The sequence below is a fragment of the Ochotona curzoniae genome, unplaced genomic scaffold (genome assembly GCF_017591425.1).
Source record: "Ochotona curzoniae isolate NIBS_2020 unplaced genomic scaffold, NIBS_Ocur_1.0 contig_3660, whole genome shotgun sequence".
NCBI classification, from domain to species: Eukaryota; Metazoa; Chordata; class Mammalia; order Lagomorpha; family Ochotonidae; genus Ochotona; species Ochotona curzoniae.
The window spans coordinates 45,962-64,173 of record NW_024465939.1 but is presented as its reverse complement, the minus strand read 5'-3'; the positions used below and the strand labels follow the sequence as shown (position 1 = coordinate 64,173).

General features: G+C 38.7%; 1 protein-coding gene across 1 annotated transcript in view; it reads right to left on the bottom strand.

The window, feature by feature from the left end:
* Positions 1-673: 673 nt before the first annotated feature.
* Positions 674-18,212, bottom strand: part of LOC121158224 (kinesin-like protein KIF20B) — a 35,164-nt gene continuing 17,625 nt past the window's right edge. Inside the window, 15 exon segments of the mRNA XM_040982885.1 lie at positions 674-790; positions 2,221-2,363; positions 4,327-4,477; positions 4,825-4,926; positions 6,437-6,634; positions 8,919-8,954; positions 9,849-9,889; positions 11,053-11,281; positions 12,512-12,650; positions 12,859-12,967; positions 12,970-12,994; positions 14,165-14,449; positions 15,417-15,579; positions 16,920-17,066; positions 17,156-17,227. Of these exon segments, the coding sequence (XP_040838819.1) occupies positions 713-790; positions 2,221-2,363; positions 4,327-4,477; positions 4,825-4,926; positions 6,437-6,634; positions 8,919-8,954; positions 9,849-9,889; positions 11,053-11,281; positions 12,512-12,650; positions 12,859-12,967; positions 12,970-12,994; positions 14,165-14,449; positions 15,417-15,579; positions 16,920-17,066; positions 17,156-17,227 (1,918 nt within the window). The 3' untranslated portion in view covers positions 674-712.

Below are 18,212 nucleotides of genomic sequence, written 5' to 3'. Positions count from 1 at the left end.
GTACATCTTCTTTTTGTTTTTTTAAAGTCAGTTGCACAGTCTAGCAGACACTATTAAATATGAGAAACTGAATAATCAGCCTATGACATCATGTGTAGAAAAACACATGAGAATGACAGCGTCTTTGCTAGGATCTTCACTGCTCCAAAGTGGAAACATAGGCTACTTGGAAAGAAACTGGTTTTTGTCATTTTTGTTTTTTAAGATTTTTAAAATATTTATTGGAAAGGCAGAACAGAGAACTTCGGTCCACTGGTTTCACTCCCTAAGTGACCACAATGGCCAGAGCTGCACCAATCCAAAGCCAGGAGCCAGGAGCTTCTTCCGGGTCTCCCACACGGGTGCAGGGTCCCAAGACTTTGGGCCGTCCTAGACTGCTTTCCCAGGCCACAAGCAGGGAGCTGGATGGGAAGTGGAGCTGCCGGGATTAGAACCAGCTCCCATATGGGATCCCAGCACATGCAAAGCAAGGATTTAGCTACTGAGCCACAGCATCAGGCCCAAGAATCTGTTTTTGAAAAGGTTTAAAAAGCAGACAAACTGTTAACTTACTTTCTTTATTGCATTAAAATAACACTATGTATAGAGATTACTGTTTTATATAGAGGTATTTAATGAACCATAATATACAGAGTTATCTTTATAGAGTAGAGCATGAACGTTACAATGATTATACACATAAAGTTACATTGTAATGTCCTCCATGAGCCATTCATTTCTCCATTTTTGCTCGAAGTCTTCGCTTTAGAATCTGGTGGTCACTCTCCTTCAATCCTTGGTCCATTAAAATCTGAAATCAGTAATTTCACAGTCTCAGCAAACGTAAGTGAAAAACAAAAAAAAGCTAGTTTGAAATAGATCATAAGCTCATCCACTTAATTAATAACATAAACAAGCATTTTTTTGTCCTCAGACACCAGAGGCAAACCATTTCCTATAAAAATGCATGCCTAAAAAAGTAATCGATTTAGTAAAATATCTAGCTGCACAATTCTAAAATTAAAAAGTAACCTACAATCTGTATTAAATTCCAGACATGGATAGTTTGAAACAATTACCAGAAAGTTGGAGGCAATTGCCTCCAATCATTTTTTTTTAAGATTTATTTTTATTATTTTTTACTGGAAAGGCAGATATACAGAGAGGAGAGACAGAGAGGAAGATCTTCCGTCCGATGATTCACTCCCCAAGTGAGCGCAACGGGCCCATACTATGCCGACCCGAAGCCAGGAGCCTCTTCCAGGTCTCCCACGCGGGTGCAGGGTCCCAAAGCCTTGGGCCGTCCTCGACTGCTTTCCTAGGCCACAGGCAGGGAGCTGGAAGGGAAGCGGGGCTGCCGGGATAGAACCGGCGCCCATATGGGATCCCGGGCGTGCAAGGCGAGGACCTTAACCACTGCGCCACCGCACCGGGCCCGTCTCAAATCATTTTTAAGAAATGGATCTTCCACCGTGGCAATGAGTATGTAACTTACAAAGTACAGTATTCTGCCACTAAGAAATAACTCTCAGCCAAGAACTGAAATTACATACTAATCGCACAGACGGTAACTAGCAGGACAGCCCCAATGTCCTAAGTGACTCTAACTCTGTGTCTTCAAGCATCAATCTAACATCTGGCAGTTCCTGCGGCAAAAAACAAACAAAAAGTCTCTCTTGGCTCTTCTTGACCACTTCCTTTTGAATATTTTTTTATCCTTTAATTACTTTTCTGCCTTTACTTTTACAGAAAAGTTTGAGCATTCCTTCTAATGACGGAAGGTCCTGCGTGAAGAGAAGGAGCCATACAGGAGGGCGACAACCATCTCCCGAGCAGAACCTGGAGGGCTCTCGGCCAGGGTGCGAGGACACAGCCACGTGTCAGCTGCATCTTCTTACCAGGCGCATCTGGGCCCACATTTATACAAGGTTCATGATAAAGATAAAAAAAAATTAATGGTAGATGCAAAAAAATTACAAAATAGCAACAACTTTACTAATGAAAATATATTCCTATGATAAACTGTCAAATACAAAAAGCCTGACACTTGTTTACACTGATGAGGTGTCTATGTGTCATTATGATAAAGGTGCATCGCCAGCACTGGCTATCTTAAGAAATATGGTCTACACAGTAGAGATTCAAATCATCAGTACCACTAACATTAGGAATTCTTGAGAAAACAAAACAAAACAAAAAAACAGGAAGTTTATACTGATGAAGAGTGAAACGCCAGCTCACCACTTGGCCAGATATATCCAGAGGCGAGGAGATTTCATTTGTGTATAATTTCCGTTTGGCTCGTTTGGGTCGCGACACATTTTCCTTACTTGCCTCTACATTTGAGAGGTTTGAAGAGCTCATTGTTTCAATGATCTTCTTTGCTATAAAATAAAAATATTAATTTCTGAATTAAATTATTTTGTTATTGCAAAGCTTGAAGTCCTTAATAAAGAAACAACAGATACAAATTCAAAGAAAAATACTATAATATGAACTGGTATTAGGACATAAACAGAGAATTCACAAACAGGAAAAATTAAATGCCTAAAAAATGCATGGAACAATAGCAAAGGAAACAAAAAGATAAACGATATACATATATAAATTTAAAGATTTGTCTATTTATTTGAAAGGGTTACAAACACAGGGAGAGACAGATCTTCCATCTGGTGGTTCACTCCTCAAATGGTTGCAGTGACGAGGGCTGGGCCAGGCCAAAGCCAGGAGTCAGGGGCTTTGTCCAGTCTGCATGTGCACGGCAGCAGTCTACACACTGGCCATTACTGGGAGCTGGATTCAAACTGGAGTAGTTAGACATGAACCAGAACATACATGGAAGCACGGCAGGGGGCAGATTAACCTCATGTATAAACCTGGCCCAACAAAATACAACTTATCTAATGTTTCATCATCTTAAAACGACATGATAATTTGTAACACAATCATCTTTAATTCGTTTGTCACTTGAAAGAGGTTTCTGCAACAGTAAACTCATAACCAGTCAACTATGCACAATTTAAAATAGTAAGGTACTAGATGTACCTATTCATGTGTGAAGATGTCCAGTGAACATCGGGGATGGTGTGATGGCTTAGTTGCCCAATCCTCTGCCTGCAAGTGCCAGCACCCTACATGGGCACCAGTTCATGTCCTGGTTGCTCTCTGCTGAAGGCCTGGGAGAGCAGTGGAGAGGGCTCCGGTCGTTAGGCCCTTGCACCCACCCGGGAGACCTGGAACAGCTCAGCTGCTGCCATTGTGGCCTCTAGGGAATGAATCAGCCCGGCAGATCCGTCTCTCCCTCTTGCTGTAACTCTGCCTTTCAAATAAAAGCAAACAAATCCTTAAGAAAAAAGAGAAGGGTTTGCTACGAATACAGTATGTTTTGTCAAACTGTATTGAATCTGTCAGGCATACTCTGATAGTTTTGACGCTCCGTATCTAAAAGTTCATGCCTGTGGTCCTGCTGAACTATGATCATTTTGCTGTTGGTTCAGCCATTTAGTGGGGCTGAGTCTCTGGCTATAATTGAACATGAGAATGTGTTATCTCACAAAAAATTTTTAATTAAGAAAGGACAGCCAAGAGGCCTCACAAATCTGAATCCCCCAAACTGTGGATGAACACGAAGCTGACTTGTAGGAACACATCAGGGTGTTTTCAATCTTCACCGGAAAGAGTGACACTGACTAGCTCAAAACAGGTTCCAGATGACACCATATTCCTTCTAATGATGACATATTTTTGGAACTTTAGACTTTCACAAGCAAATCTTTCCATGGTCCTTTCACCTTAGGTTCTAATGGTCAGAGTGATTTTTGTAAATAACCGTACAAAGAAAATGATTATTCAAAGTTAAAGGGCACCTAAGCAAGACGTTTGAGAAGCTCTGGGTCGTTTTTCATAGCAAATATTAATCACACAATCCGTTTCACTGAGTTAATGTCTCCCACTGCCAGGCCCTTTCCCTACCCTGCCCATTCTCCCCACCCCTGGTGTCCAGTTCATACTAGTGCTCCACTCGTCTAATCCCCAAAACACCTCATCGTCCACGCTCCCCCGCGAAGGGCTTTCCACCTGCCACGAGCAGGACACCTACTGCTGCCTCAAACTGCATCCACACTCCTGTCCTTTACTGGGTCTCCGCAGGTGGTAAAAGCCTTTCTCCTGCACTGTCAGCAAACACCTGGCTATTTCATCATTTCAACTACTTCTTCTCATTGTACACAATGCAGGACCAGGCCTGTTTAAAGTGCGATATCCGCTAAGCAGCTGTTGAGGCTATGTGCTCATGAGAGATGAGAATGTACTCTACATCTCATGGAAAGATCACCATGCATTACAAACCTTTTGACTGAAGAATTGTTGGAGAACGCTGTAAGGAGTCTCCAAATTTCTGAAATGTTCCTTCTTTTTTCTTAGTGGTCAAGTTTACATCTATCGTGGGTGCCTGACTCCGTAAAGAGTATGTTTTCTTAGGTGATGGACGTATGGAAACCTAATAAACGAAGAGTTTTTGTTACTGTTGAGGAGGAATGCCAGAGGAAACAAGTGATGGCTGCAGGTGAATTAAAGAGGCCACAGATAGGTTATGAATTCTCGTGTAGAAACGCAAGAGGAGCCTCACCGGGCACGTATGACATCAGCAGTGCCCGTATTGATCAAATGCTTTAGGTTCCTTCCCAAGCAGAGACAGCCCCCAGGAGAGGGAAGATAACTGAGTTATACCGGGCACACCTGGCATTCTAGATAAGTACTGATCAGAATTTGCTATCTTTATTTATCTCCTGGTTTAAATATACATAAGTTAAAGTTACAGAAATGTTCTTGACAATGAAGACAAACCTTCTGTTCTTTTTTGATGGAAGAATTTCTATGCTCTGAAACAGGGAAGTCCAAATTACTTCTGGGAGTAGCATTCTTCTTATTCTCACATTTCACAAAGTCCTACAAATAATGAATGAGACCAAGGGTTAACTTCCTGACAAAGTGCTGCTTCTCTAGACTCAGAAAAGGAAATCCATAAAATACTACACATGTATTGCCATTTAAAATAGTGGTTTGTAATTGAGGGTGATTTTGACCTCAGGTGACACGAGGAATGTCTAGAAATACTTTGATTTGCCTGGAACAGCAAGCTGTTCTTGGCCACCACTGGGCAGAGGCTAAGGTTACCCATGCAATGAGCACCCCCGCCCCCTAGGTATCCATGCCAAAGTGTCAATTGTGTTGAAGCTTAGCAGTCCCGTGAGAAGATGGGAATTTTTCACATACATCATAAATAGTACCTGAGAAGTATAAAAGGCATAACGTGTTTTATTTCAGATTCATCTTTCAAATACTACATAGCAATACACCTAAAATTCCCAAATTTTCTAGCATCTATGTCCAGGATCTCTTATTTACATTTGACTATCAAAAGCAAAACTCAAAACTCCAGTGGATATACAGGCACATGTGCAAATCAGGAAATACTATAATCTTTCTTCTGTACCACCTAGGCATGACATCTTACTCAGTTATTTTCTCACATATCCTCAACAAAGCAAGCTCTTTTATATGCAGAGTGAAAGGTAACCTATTTGAATATTTCCATTATTTTGAAAAGGAGCAAACTGAGCAGCATGAAGCTGATATGACTTGTCAAATCTGCATGGCTAGTGTAGCGCACGGGGGCAGCCCTATAACCAAAGAGCCACGCTAAGGAGGACGAAGTAGTTCCTGGCCTGCAACTATAGAAAAGCACAAATCGTAACAGAGGCTGATTGAACAAGCATTTCCCAAAACTTGCTACAATCACAGAGACCTAAAATCTTAGTTTATTGACAAAAACTATTACTCAAGCAAACATAGCAATTCTGTTTTCTTTTTTTAAAATTTCTATATCAATCCTTTTGAACAGGACCAATTTACAAAAACAGCTCTGCAACAAAATATATCATCACTGGGCCTTCAGTCTAAATGAAACAAATAATATGCTATAAATTTTAATATTCATAGCTTTTTGTCTCAGTATGATTAAACTAGAGAGATATGCTTTAAAGGTATTGCCATAACTGGGGCCAGCAAGGGGGCATAGCCAGCACCTGCCATGCCAGCATCCCACATGGGTGCTGGTTTGACTACTGACTGCTGTATTTGGGTCCAGCTCTCACTAATGCATCTGGAAAGGCAGCATGGTTCAAGTGCTTATGTCCCCCACCCAGCCTGGTCCAGCCCTGACAATGTGGCCGTTCAAGAAATAAGCCAGTGGATAAAATCTCTCTCTCTCTGTAACCGTTTCAAATAAATAAATCTTGAATAAGAAAAAAAAAAAAAGACCATAAATGAATATGCTGGTCTATGAGAGCAGGGCTTATCAACACGAAGATAGGGCAGCAAAGCTCAACTATGTTGTCTGACTGAGCTCAGTAAGAATTATTTGTTAAGTTTGCCCGTCAGATAAGCAATTTATTGCCTCCTCCATTTCATTGCTCTTCCTCTTCCGAGCCTTGGAAATCTTAACTGTCACTGGTGTAGCACAACCAGCGTGCTTCACCGCCATTCTGTTGGGATGCAGAGGTGTGAACTGAATCTCTAACTCAGGCTTTGGGAATCGAGTGCTTTGATCATTTTCTGATGATACTTCACAAGAGTCAAGAACTACCGATCCATCCTAAAACATAATTGAAAAGGAAAAAAATTAGCTGTAGAATATGAATTTACTAACCACAAAAACACAAATCCTTTCAAAGAACTATTCCTAGCAATAAGCCAGTCAAGATTAAAAAGTGTGCAAGCCTATTGCAAGGCTAAAAGATGGGAGTTATCACTCACCCTCTCCAGGCTCGCCCATGATAGGTCAAAACTGGGAGAAACTTAGATCTCATTTCTCAAAGGTAAACCATTCTAAGAATTATCTAGAGAATTTCTTTAAAAGATTATTGGACTCAGGCCCGGCGGCATGGCCTAGCAGCTAAAGTCCTTGCCTTGAACTCCTGGGATCCCATATGGGCACCGGTTCTAATCCCGGCAGCTCTGCTTCCCATCCAGCTCCCTGCTTATGGCCTGGGAAAGCAGTCGAGGACAGCCCAAAGCCTTGGGACCCTGCACCCGTGTGGGAGACCCGGAAGAAGTTCCTGGATCCTGGCTTTGGATCGGCATAGCATCGGCTGTTGCGCTCACTTGGGGAGTGAATCATCGGACGGAAGATCTTCCTCTCTGTCTCTCCTCCTCTCTGTATATCTGACTTTCCAATAAATAAAATAAATCTTTAAAAAAAAAAAAAAAGATTATTGCACTCTACCACAAATCTATCAGATCGGAAATCTCTAAAAACAGTCCAGGACTTTGAACATGCACTACAGTTATGCACATTTAAAGCCAGTTGCATATTCATTGTTGGTGTTGCCACCTAGAGATGGAGTCTTGGCTGTATTAGCAAATTTTCATAGAATGTAGTAGAAATAATTTGATGGTCCTCAGGCTGTCTTCCCTTTCTCTGGGAATGCTAAGGTTCAGGACACTGCCCGATGCCCCATCTTAGAATCCTGCCACTGTACGAGGAGACACCATGCCCACAAAAGTCACAAGCTCAGTACAGTGGAATATGAATGAGTCATTTTGTGTTTTCAGCCAAGTTCGGCATGCTGAGTTTATGAAGGTGAAAATGGAAGACAGCATTATAATAAGATTCTCCAAAACTCTGAAACATATAGCAACTTCTAGAATTACTAATGGGAAATTGAAATTTAAAAAATTTAGGAAAATACATACTTAGGGTTAAAAGAAATTTTACGATGTATGACTTCATGCAAATGAGAATCAAACCTTGTTTACAGATTAAAAAACTTTACAGATTCATGCTGAGATTTTCCACAAGCTTTACAGTTTATATTAGTCAATGCTAATTACTTGAAACTACCTAGAACAATCAAGGAAAGGCCAGAAAAAAGGAATGGCTCATGTTATCTTTGCATATGCAAGTATCCTTCTCTTCCCTTCTCCCTCCCTCACAGCCTCTCTTCGTTTTTATGATCCAGTTTGCCATCGACACATCTGTCTTATTAGATTCTCATTCCTTGATGACTGCACATCCTCACTTCCAAACAGGGAGTGCTCCCAATAATCATGGTGAATAATTATTAAAGTAATTTTACCTCAAAAGCTTTTAGTAACATAGAGCTAATTCGTGTCTAATGAGAACCTCTGTACACTTCAAGGTTATTCACAGAACTCTAAATTCAACATAAATCAAGCGAATTCTCAGTGAGTTACAGAAGGTTGATGATAGAGTTATAACATACAATTTCAAGACACAGTAGCAAACAGTGTTTTAGGGGATGCTGCTGCGGCCAGTAGGCACGGTTGATGCACCAGTTCCCCTAGAGGCACCAGTTCAAGTCGCAGCTCCTCCTCTTCCAACCCAGCTCCCTGGTATGCAGCTGGGAAAGCAGTGGATGGTCCAGGGCTTGGATGTCTGCAGTTGGGCATCTGTGGGTGACCCAGAGCTCCTGGCTCTGGGCTGTGGACTGGCCCAGCAATGGCCACTGCAGCCATTTGGGCAATAAACCAGAGGATGGAAGATCTCTCTCTCCTTTGTTCTCTCCTTCTATAACTCTGCCTTTCAAATAAATATAAATCTAAAAATAATACAAATAAAAGTAGAAGACAATGTTTTATTAAAGAAACTCTTTACAGTGAGTAATCACTTTTATCTTTGGTGGGATTTTCAATGACTGATCATCAAATTCATTCACACTAACAGATCTGTTTCTCAGAGAAGATTAACTTTGCTTGGTGATCTAGTTTCCCAGAAGAACTTCACCTTTCCTCGGAAATCTCTTCGCACAACCAACTGTGCAGTAAGCAGCCTCAAACAATAAACTCCAATACGCGTGCAAGCATTCATTAGTGCTGAGTAAATAACTCAAAAGCAGACAGTGCCACCTGACACTCACCTCTGCTGCAGTCCCAGAAACTTTAAAACCTGCTGACTGAGGGATGGAGCTTGTTCAAACCCCAGACCGCATAGGCTGTGAGAAGTTTGACATTATTGCCATTTTACATCATAAAATATGCAAATTTCAGAACATGCAGATAAAATAACATTAGGTCATAAGGTAGTGGGTTTTATATATGTGTATGTCTGTATACATGCATACATATATACACATACATATATATATAACACAAGTAATAAGGAGTTAAGGGAATACACATGTGGACAGTGGCTAAGATGCTGCTTGGACAGAGAGAGATCTCCCATCCATTGGTTAATGCTCCAAATGGCCAATAAAATGGGTTGGGTCAAACTGAAGCCAGATGGCAGGCATTCCATCGAGGTGTCCCATATGGCTCACAGGCGCCCAAGCACTTGGGCCATCTTTTGTTGCCTTCCCAGAATATCAGAAGGAAGCTGAACTGGAAGCAGAGCAGCTGTGACGTAAACTGGCTCCTACATAAGATACCAGCAATGCAGGGAGACTTAGCCGGTGGTAATACAACACTGGACTCCCTTTTTATTGTTGGTTTTAATGAATTCAGTAAAGGAAGGATACATATCTGTAGGTATTGCTTTAGAATAATTTGCAAGACATAATTTAGAGAGGAAGAAAGCAAAGCAGAAAATCACTCTACTTATGCAAACTTTTTAAGACATATGTATCCTTCTATATATGTCCACAAATTTCCCATAAGGCTTATAGAATCTTCCCAATGACCATCACTGAAAAGCAGTATAAAGGTGAAGGCACTTAGACTTCTCAATTTTGTTATCACCGTCTTCATTACTTTTTCTGTAATTGGTTTTAAAATAAACATTTGTAGTAATAAACTGTACTCTTCTACTCCTCATCAAAACAAAGAAATAAAAAAGCTTAAAGTATTACCTTACTAGATTTCTTCAGCCCTTGGACTAATAAATCTGATTCTGAAAAAACAAAGAATTTTGAAAATAAGTTCATATCTAAGAAACGATGACTAAACTCATGAAACACAAGTTTCTATAGTGGACACTTTTATCAGCATTACATTCAGGAAAAAGAATTTTGACAGCATTACAAAGGCACAGCATTCGTCTTACAAGAGAATAATGTTTCAGAAAAATGATACTTTCAAAACCCAGGATAAAAATGAGTGACACGTTAAGTAGTAGAGAACTGGCATGACACCAGAGAAGAGACAGAGTCAGGGCTTTCCTGGTCCACTCCAAAGGCAGAAGCATCACTTACCGGCTGTTTCTCTACCCATCTAGTATTACACAGAAAAGGGAAGATGATTTTATCCAATTTTCTCCAACTCCAAATGTTGCAACTAATCATACAGAAAGATACTTCAAAACCACTAATGGAAAATGAGTATTATGAAAAAAACTATCTGTATTTCAAAAACTTTTACTTCAATACAGACTTTCTCTTTTCCTTTTTCCGTTAAAATTTTGAAGTACCCTCCTACAAATGTAAGATATCCTCAAAGACAGAACAAACCTCCAATCTAGCTTCAGCCACCCCATAGGAGTTAGTCTATTTCAAACTTGTAAGCCAAGAGCATAATCTCCTACACTAGAATGCATAAAGAATATGGAAGAATAATTTCTTCATTTACGGAAAAAGCTAATACTTTCTCTTGAAAAGTCCTTGACCTATAGGTTAAGATGGCAGAAACCTTTCTATCACATGGGAGAACCTGGGACTGATTCAAGGTTCCTAGTCATGCAGATTCTGGGAGGGAGCTGTAGACAGGCCCATTAGGTTCCTGTCACCTAATGGAAATTTGGATTGAATGCCAATACGCAGCCACAGACCAAGCCTTCCTATGGCTGTTGTGTGCATTTAGGGAGTAAACTAATAGATGGGAGTGCTTTCTGCCTTTAAAACTAACTATTTCCCAAAAACTAGTGAAATACGTGATGGTCAAATATATTTCTTGTAGCAAATTTGTATAAATTCATATAAATGATTACATACTAAAACTTACTACCCTAGGTTAAGGAATTTCCTGGTCACTGTAATAAATAAGTTGTGTAATTCTCTTATATTTATCAGATTTTATATGTTTATAATATCTACAAAGGAGTAAAATACATCTACTTACCATTCTCTCTCTTTTTTAACTCTTCTTTGGTTTTGATTAATTCTTCTTTAGTTTTATCTAATTCAGTTTTAACTTGACTTAACTTTAGTTGTAAACAAGCAATGGCTTCCTGGGGATCAGCAAGAGATGCAATGCATAAGTGAGCAATTTCAGCCTGTTTCTTAATATCAGTGACATCATCTTGAAGAGAGTCAATAATATCTTCAAATCCTACATAATTATGTGCTTCCTAAAAACAGCAAAAACCACATGCCTAATGTTAACCCTGGGTTTCACCCTGACGTGTTACCACATAATACACAGAGCTTTAGAAACAGCCAAAAACTTATGATAGCCTTTTAGGCAAATCATATAGAAGCCCCCAATGGAAAAAAAAAATTTCATTCTACTACTGATTTTTTAAGGAACAGAATCATTTTTCCTCATTAAAATGTCACAGGGAAAATGTCCGAAACAGTGAAAATTATACAATTATGGTAAGTTAGTTAGGTATCATCTCAAATAAATAACGATACTTAAAAGACTATGTTAGAATAGCCAAGAAAACTAATCTTCATTTAAACAACTCAGTTCAATTCCAAATCATAGCAGTGACACAGAATGGTGAAATGACAGCAAGAGTCTAGACATCACTGTCACAGGTCCCTGAACTGAGTGACGACAAAGCAAGCAAGTGGTGCAGGCGGCCCTGTGCACCACGTTAAGCCACTGCTTCCAACACTGGATTTCCACACTATCGGGGCCTGCTTGAGTCCTGGCTGCTCTGCTTCCAGTGCAGCTCCCTCCAATGCACTCCACAAAGCAGTCAAAGCAAGATGGCCAAAGCACTTGGGCCACCTCCTGCCACCCATCTGGGAGACCCAGATGCTGTTCCAGGGGACTGGTTTAGCCTGGCACACCCTCTGGCTGTTGGAGGCATTTGGGAAGTGAACCAGCAGATGGGAGATAGTTCCTTCTTTCTCTCTAATTCTGACTTTGAAATTAACGTAACTATTTAAAAAGTGACAACAACAACAAAAAAACCTAGAAAACCCAAGAAAACCTAGTCAGTTTTCTGAGGAAACAGCAGAAAAGGATAAATTTTCCTTAAAACTAGGAAGCTGTAATTATTCAGTAAGAACAAATATTTTTGTGGTAATCAAAACAGTAAGTAAATTACTCCTTTTAGAGTTCCTTATATCTTTAGATAGTCTAATTTAAAAACTGGAAGTTTAAGACTAAGCTGGGGAAGGTTTCTTATAATTAAAAACACTGAACCTCTTTGTCAGTCCATATAATGACTCAAGCAATATCAAAACAATTTGCATTAACATTCCTAACAAAACAGATATAAGTATAATAAAAAAAAAAGAGTTATTTTGCGTTAATTCTAAACTAATGTTTCTCATCAATAATGCCACCACATATTATATCCTGCTATCAAACTCTCCCTGGAAATCTAGCATTTGAGATACAATACCTCAGTTTCAACTTTCACAGCACAAACTCTATTGCTTGGTTCTTCCTGAATGTCACATACACCAACCAATTCCTTGAAGATCGCCAAACGGCATTCAGCATTTTCTTCTGACATCTCTCGTTCCTGAAGGATTGCTTCTCTGCATTACACAAATTAGTTCCATTTAAAAAACAGAACAGAATTCTACACTGCCAAGGGCTAGTACAGATTAAAATAAATTTCATGTAAGACGATTAGTAAAAGCTATTTTCAAACTACTGAAAAGAAATGAGAACTCAGAAAGCAAGAAAAGGAAACAAGGCAATGAAATTCTCAGTTTTTACTAAATCATCAAAGAAACAACTTACTTAAAGTCAGCCTCACGTTCAGCCAAATATTGAGTAAATTCCTGTGTAACTTCTCGAATTTTAAGTTCCAATGTTAACTTCTCTTTTTTTTCATTTATCAGTTTTTTTTCAGTTCTTCTATTAAATTCAATAGTTTCTAAAATATTTAAATATTAGAATTCTTATAAAAGGATAAACATAACCCAAATACTGTCCAACTATTTCAAAAATAATTTTTATCTAATCAACCACAATTACGTATCCTTTTTAAAAATTGCATTCTCACTAAATTTTTGGCATTTGCAGATTCATTACTTTGTAATCTCTCCACCTCATAGGAAGACCTACATGAAAAATAAACTCAAACATCTCAATGCTCAGCTGAACTAAGAAAAAAGTAAATTTGCCTCATGTATTATCCACCAGGAACTACTATTCCACTTAAACCCAACACTGTGAATTTCATTAGTAGGGATAGCCTCTACTTCTAAAAGATATCAACGCTAGATTAAAAATGACTACACAAACGTGATGCTAAAATCAATGTTTTTTTGTAAACAGAAATTAAATGGTTATTCAAGCTATATTAATACCACCAGAGAAATCTCAGGATGGGTGGCCTAACAGATAGCTTTGTTACATCAATATTAGGCTTCTTAGGTGAAAGAACAGTCATGGAAATTATGAGGAAAATTTCTCATTCTTAGAAAATAAATACCATCATAGTTAGTTTTAAGGTATAATTTTGTATAGGTTTTTACCTACAAGCAAAAGAATCTTTACTTACATATTTATAATATGACAACAATTGGTGACCCAACTACTCATTATACTAGCATTTTTATAGGCTTAAAATTTTTCAAAACATAAACTTGAGATACAAAAAATGTCAACGTATGATTGAAAAAATGGGAGAGGAAACCTTAAGAACTATTAACTCTGTATGCCAATAAATATATACCATTAAAACATTTTTAAAGTTATTTATAAAAATTGCTAATGAACTTCAAATTGGAAAGTCAGATATACAGAGAGGAGGAGAGACAGAGAGGAAGATCTTCCATCTGATGATTCACAATGGCCAATGCTATGCGGATCCGAAGCCAGAAGCCAGGAATTTCTTCCGGGTATCCCACGCGGGTGCAGGATCCCAAAGCTTTGGGCCATGCTCAACTGTTTTCCCAGGTCACAAGCAGGGAGCTGGATGGGAAGTGGAGCTGCCGGGATTAGAACCGGCACCCATATGGGATCCTGGTGCATTCAAGGTGAGGACTTTAGCCACTAGGCCACGCTGCCAGGCCCCAATCAATAAGTTTTTAATACCTACCTTGTTCTCCTTGCAGTTAAGTAAAGTCTTATCTTCCACAGTTCTATCCAAATCTTCATCACTAAGTTCCATTTCTTTATTTTGAGTTTCTTCACCTTCTTCTAGATCCTCAGCCAAATCTTCATCTTCTACCAAATCTTCAAGATTATTTTCCCATGAAACAGTGGCTCTTTTTACATTTAACATTTTATTATCTGAATTATTATCTACTGATATGTCTTCAGAAGACTTGGAAGTTCCACCAGCTCTCTCTCGAGAGGAATTTAAAGCATCAGGAACATAAACCTGTTAAGATACCCAATGTAACTTTTAGAATAGCAGCCAGTTGTGCATATACTAAAATTGAGATGTCAAGAAAGTAGTTACAGGATGTGGTTAAGAACTTGCATTTTCTAACATATTGGTCACTCAATACCTTATTAATTTACTTGAAAAAAAAAAAGAAAGAAAAGGCAGGGCCTGCCACAAAAAATTAATCTTGTAAATTAGATCAAATATCTAATTGAGTGTTAAAAGATTAAACAAACAAACATACAAAAGTTAAATTCACACCCATTTTTTGTATTTTTTAAAGATTTATTTATTTGTTGGAAAGTCAGATATACAGAGAGGAAAGAGACAGAGAAGATCTTCCGTCCAATGATTCACTCCCCAAGTGGCCACAATGGCCAGAGCTGCACCCATCCTAAGCCAGGAGCCCAGAGCCTCTTCCAGGTCTCCCACATGGGTGCAGGATATCAAGGCTTTGGGCTGTCCTCACCTGCTTTCCCAGGTCACAAGTAGGGAGCTAGATGGGAAGTGGGGGCCACTGGGATTAGAACCTTAGCCCATATGGGATCCTGGCACGTGCAAGGCAAGAACTTTAGCCACTAGGCTGCTGTGCTGTGCCCCAAATTCACATCCTTAAAAAAACATTCTTTTAAGAAACAAACTACTTTTACGTGCAGACTACAAGCAAAACTATAATCCTAGGCTAAGTTCTTAGTATTGGCAGTCAGGCAAATAGCAGAGCAGACTATTTTTTCCAAGAAAATTTCTTGATTTGTAATGTTTACTGTTAATATTTATTTCTAACCTTCAAGTCAATTCTATTAGGGCAATCTTCAATCTTTTTCCATGTTATTCTACTTCATCAAGCATTTCCATACTTAATTTTCAATTATTTCCTTGGCTTTAAGTAGCAAATACAAAACATATTATTTCTTAAAAATCTGAGTCTTAATAAATTCTGTAGGAGTGTGAATATACTTACTTTTTGTGCAATGGCTGAGAACTTCAGCACATTGAGCATTTCATCATAGGCAAAACAACACTGACTGATGTTGACAATCATACATATTTTCCCTTTACCATTAAAAAAACTTTGAAAATAATGGGTCAGTTTACTTTCCCGGAAAGGCACATGCTGTTGAAACCTGTGAAATAAAAAATTTTTTAAATAATATTAAGTCAAATCAAAGCTCATGAGGTTAATATGCTGATAAAGTTTACCAGGAATAATTTGATCCACTTAATACAGACTTAAAATTGAAAGTTAAAAATTAGCTTCAACTGTAACAGGCTTCTCTGCTCATTTTCTTTAAACGATTGAACAATGACCTACTAGGAAAAATAAAGAAAAACACATTTAATGGAGCTGTGTTTCATGGTATACAACTGTTGGATAACAGGTAGCACTGGATAATGACATAGAATATTATGCAATGGATACAACTGTTTGATAATAAAAATGATGAAAGATGACTTATCATTACTCAGCTTACAAAGCTATTTAATGCAAAAATCTCCATTTCTAGAAGAATGCACACAAATTATTAGCAAAAATGAAGTAGCAGGTTTCACTGCGATGGCCAAACTAACTCATCCTGTCTACAAATGCCAGCAACCTAAGTGGGCAGCAGTTTATGTCCCAGCTACACTTCCCGTACCGTACAGCCCCCTGCTTAAGCTCTGGAAAAGCAGCAGATGACGGTCCAAAGCCTTAGGACACTAGTTCCTCAGGGGAGACCTGAGAGTCCTCCTGGCTCCCAGCTTTGGATTGGCTCAGCTCTGGCCATTGCAGCCACCTTGGAGAGTGAACCAGTGGATGAAGACCTTTCAGTCACTGCTTTCTATAAAACTGTACAATCTACCTTTCCAATAGAAATATTTTCTTTAAAAAAAAAGAGGACCTGGGGTAACCTAGTGGCTACAGTCCTCTCCTTGCATGCACCAGGATCCCACATGGGCGCAGGTTCATACCCACTTCCCTTCTAGCTCCCTGCTTGTGACCTGGGAAAGCAGTAGAGGACAGCCCAAAACCTTGGGCCCCTGCAACCACATGGAAGATCCTTAAGAAGCTCCTGGCTCCTGACTTTGGATCAGCTTAGCTGCAGCTACTGTGGCCACTCAGGAAGTGAACTAGTGGATGGAAGATCTTTCTCTTTGTCTGTCCTTTCCATAAAATCTGACTTTTGAATGAAAATAAATAAATCTTTAGAAAAAAAAAGTAGCATACAAGCATCATGAGAGGTTCATTTCTAAACTGCTAATACATTTTTGCTTTGGAAAACATAGCTTAACTGATGAGTTACCAATACCAATGAATCTTTTTCTTTATTTCTATCATTTTTTTAATCCAAGATCTCTAAGTATTTAAATAATAAATACCATCATCATGTAAGAAGCAAGTGAACAAATAAAAAAAAAAAGCAAACTTTCTAAAATCAGTAAAGTTGAAAGTTTAAATACTAATACATACACTAACAACACCTACTTTGATTTTTCACTGTTCTTCAAAACATTAATGCACTTTCCCAGAGTCAATAAAGAAGTATTGATGTGCCCAGTCTCCCTTAATCTTTCACCTTCATTCTGAGTCTTCATGCTGCGTTCTGAACCAGCAAGATCGCATAAAGACAATCTGAATTAAACAAAACACCAAATAGGTTATTTGAAAAGTTCTTCTAAACAATTCAAAATAATTAAGAACTTGATAAATTTTGAACTTACTCACTGACTCCAATTACACGAGGCATTTCAGAAACTTCAATGTGTAAGATTCTAATAGTGAATATGCTGTGACTAAAAGAAATATACAAAGATTAAATATTACAGATTTTTAATTTTAACATCCTAAATTAGAGATAAGCATCTAAGCCAATCTCAATACCCTAGTATTAGCTTTAGTTCATCACAACATTTTTTCAAAAAGCTGCCAGATATTTCAACCTATATACTACCAAGAGTCCTACAATTTGTGTACTGCTAATTCTCCTAACACTTCTCTTCCTGACATTCCAACCACGAGCAATGGAATCACTTATAACAAAATCTCACTCCATCACAAAATCTACATTTGACCTTTATATTTAAATAGACTTTCTGAGTCATAAATTATCTGTAGCCCAACTGAAAACGGAGCCATCACTGTGTATTGTACTTTTTTCTCCCTTAGGAGAAAACCTGTTATATAAAAAACAAAACAAAAAACTTACTGCTTAAACTTAGTCCCTCTGTCACTCATCTCCCAGTGTTTCACTTCTTAGGAGCCAGTATGCTGGCACAGCAGACTTTGCAGCTGTCTACTGTCTGCTTTAAGCTCCAGCTGGCTCATTTCTGATCCAGCTTCACTCTAAAACAACCAGGAAGGCAGCATATGGCCTGGCTCCTTGAGACCCTGACACGCATATAGGAGACACAAACAGAGCTCTGGCCTACGGGCTGTAGGCTAGGCCAGAACTGACTGTTGCAACTGCTGGAGAGTGAACCCATGGATGCATGCTATCTCAACCAGTGCGTGGGAAATAGCTTGCATGTTTTTCTTTTCACCTCTTTCCCCCTCTCTTTCTTTTCTATCTCTCTATCACTCTGCTATTCAAATTAATAGTTTTAAAAAATCCTCTTAAACTGCTTGGGATAGCAATATTCAGTATGCATATGGCATTTAAAAGGTAAATGGGGAAAATGCAGGGAAAAGCCACAATTATAGATAACTGAAAATAATCAGCTGAAATATCGACATAAATAAAGACTAAATATATCTGAGACTTTCTACAAATTAGCGAAG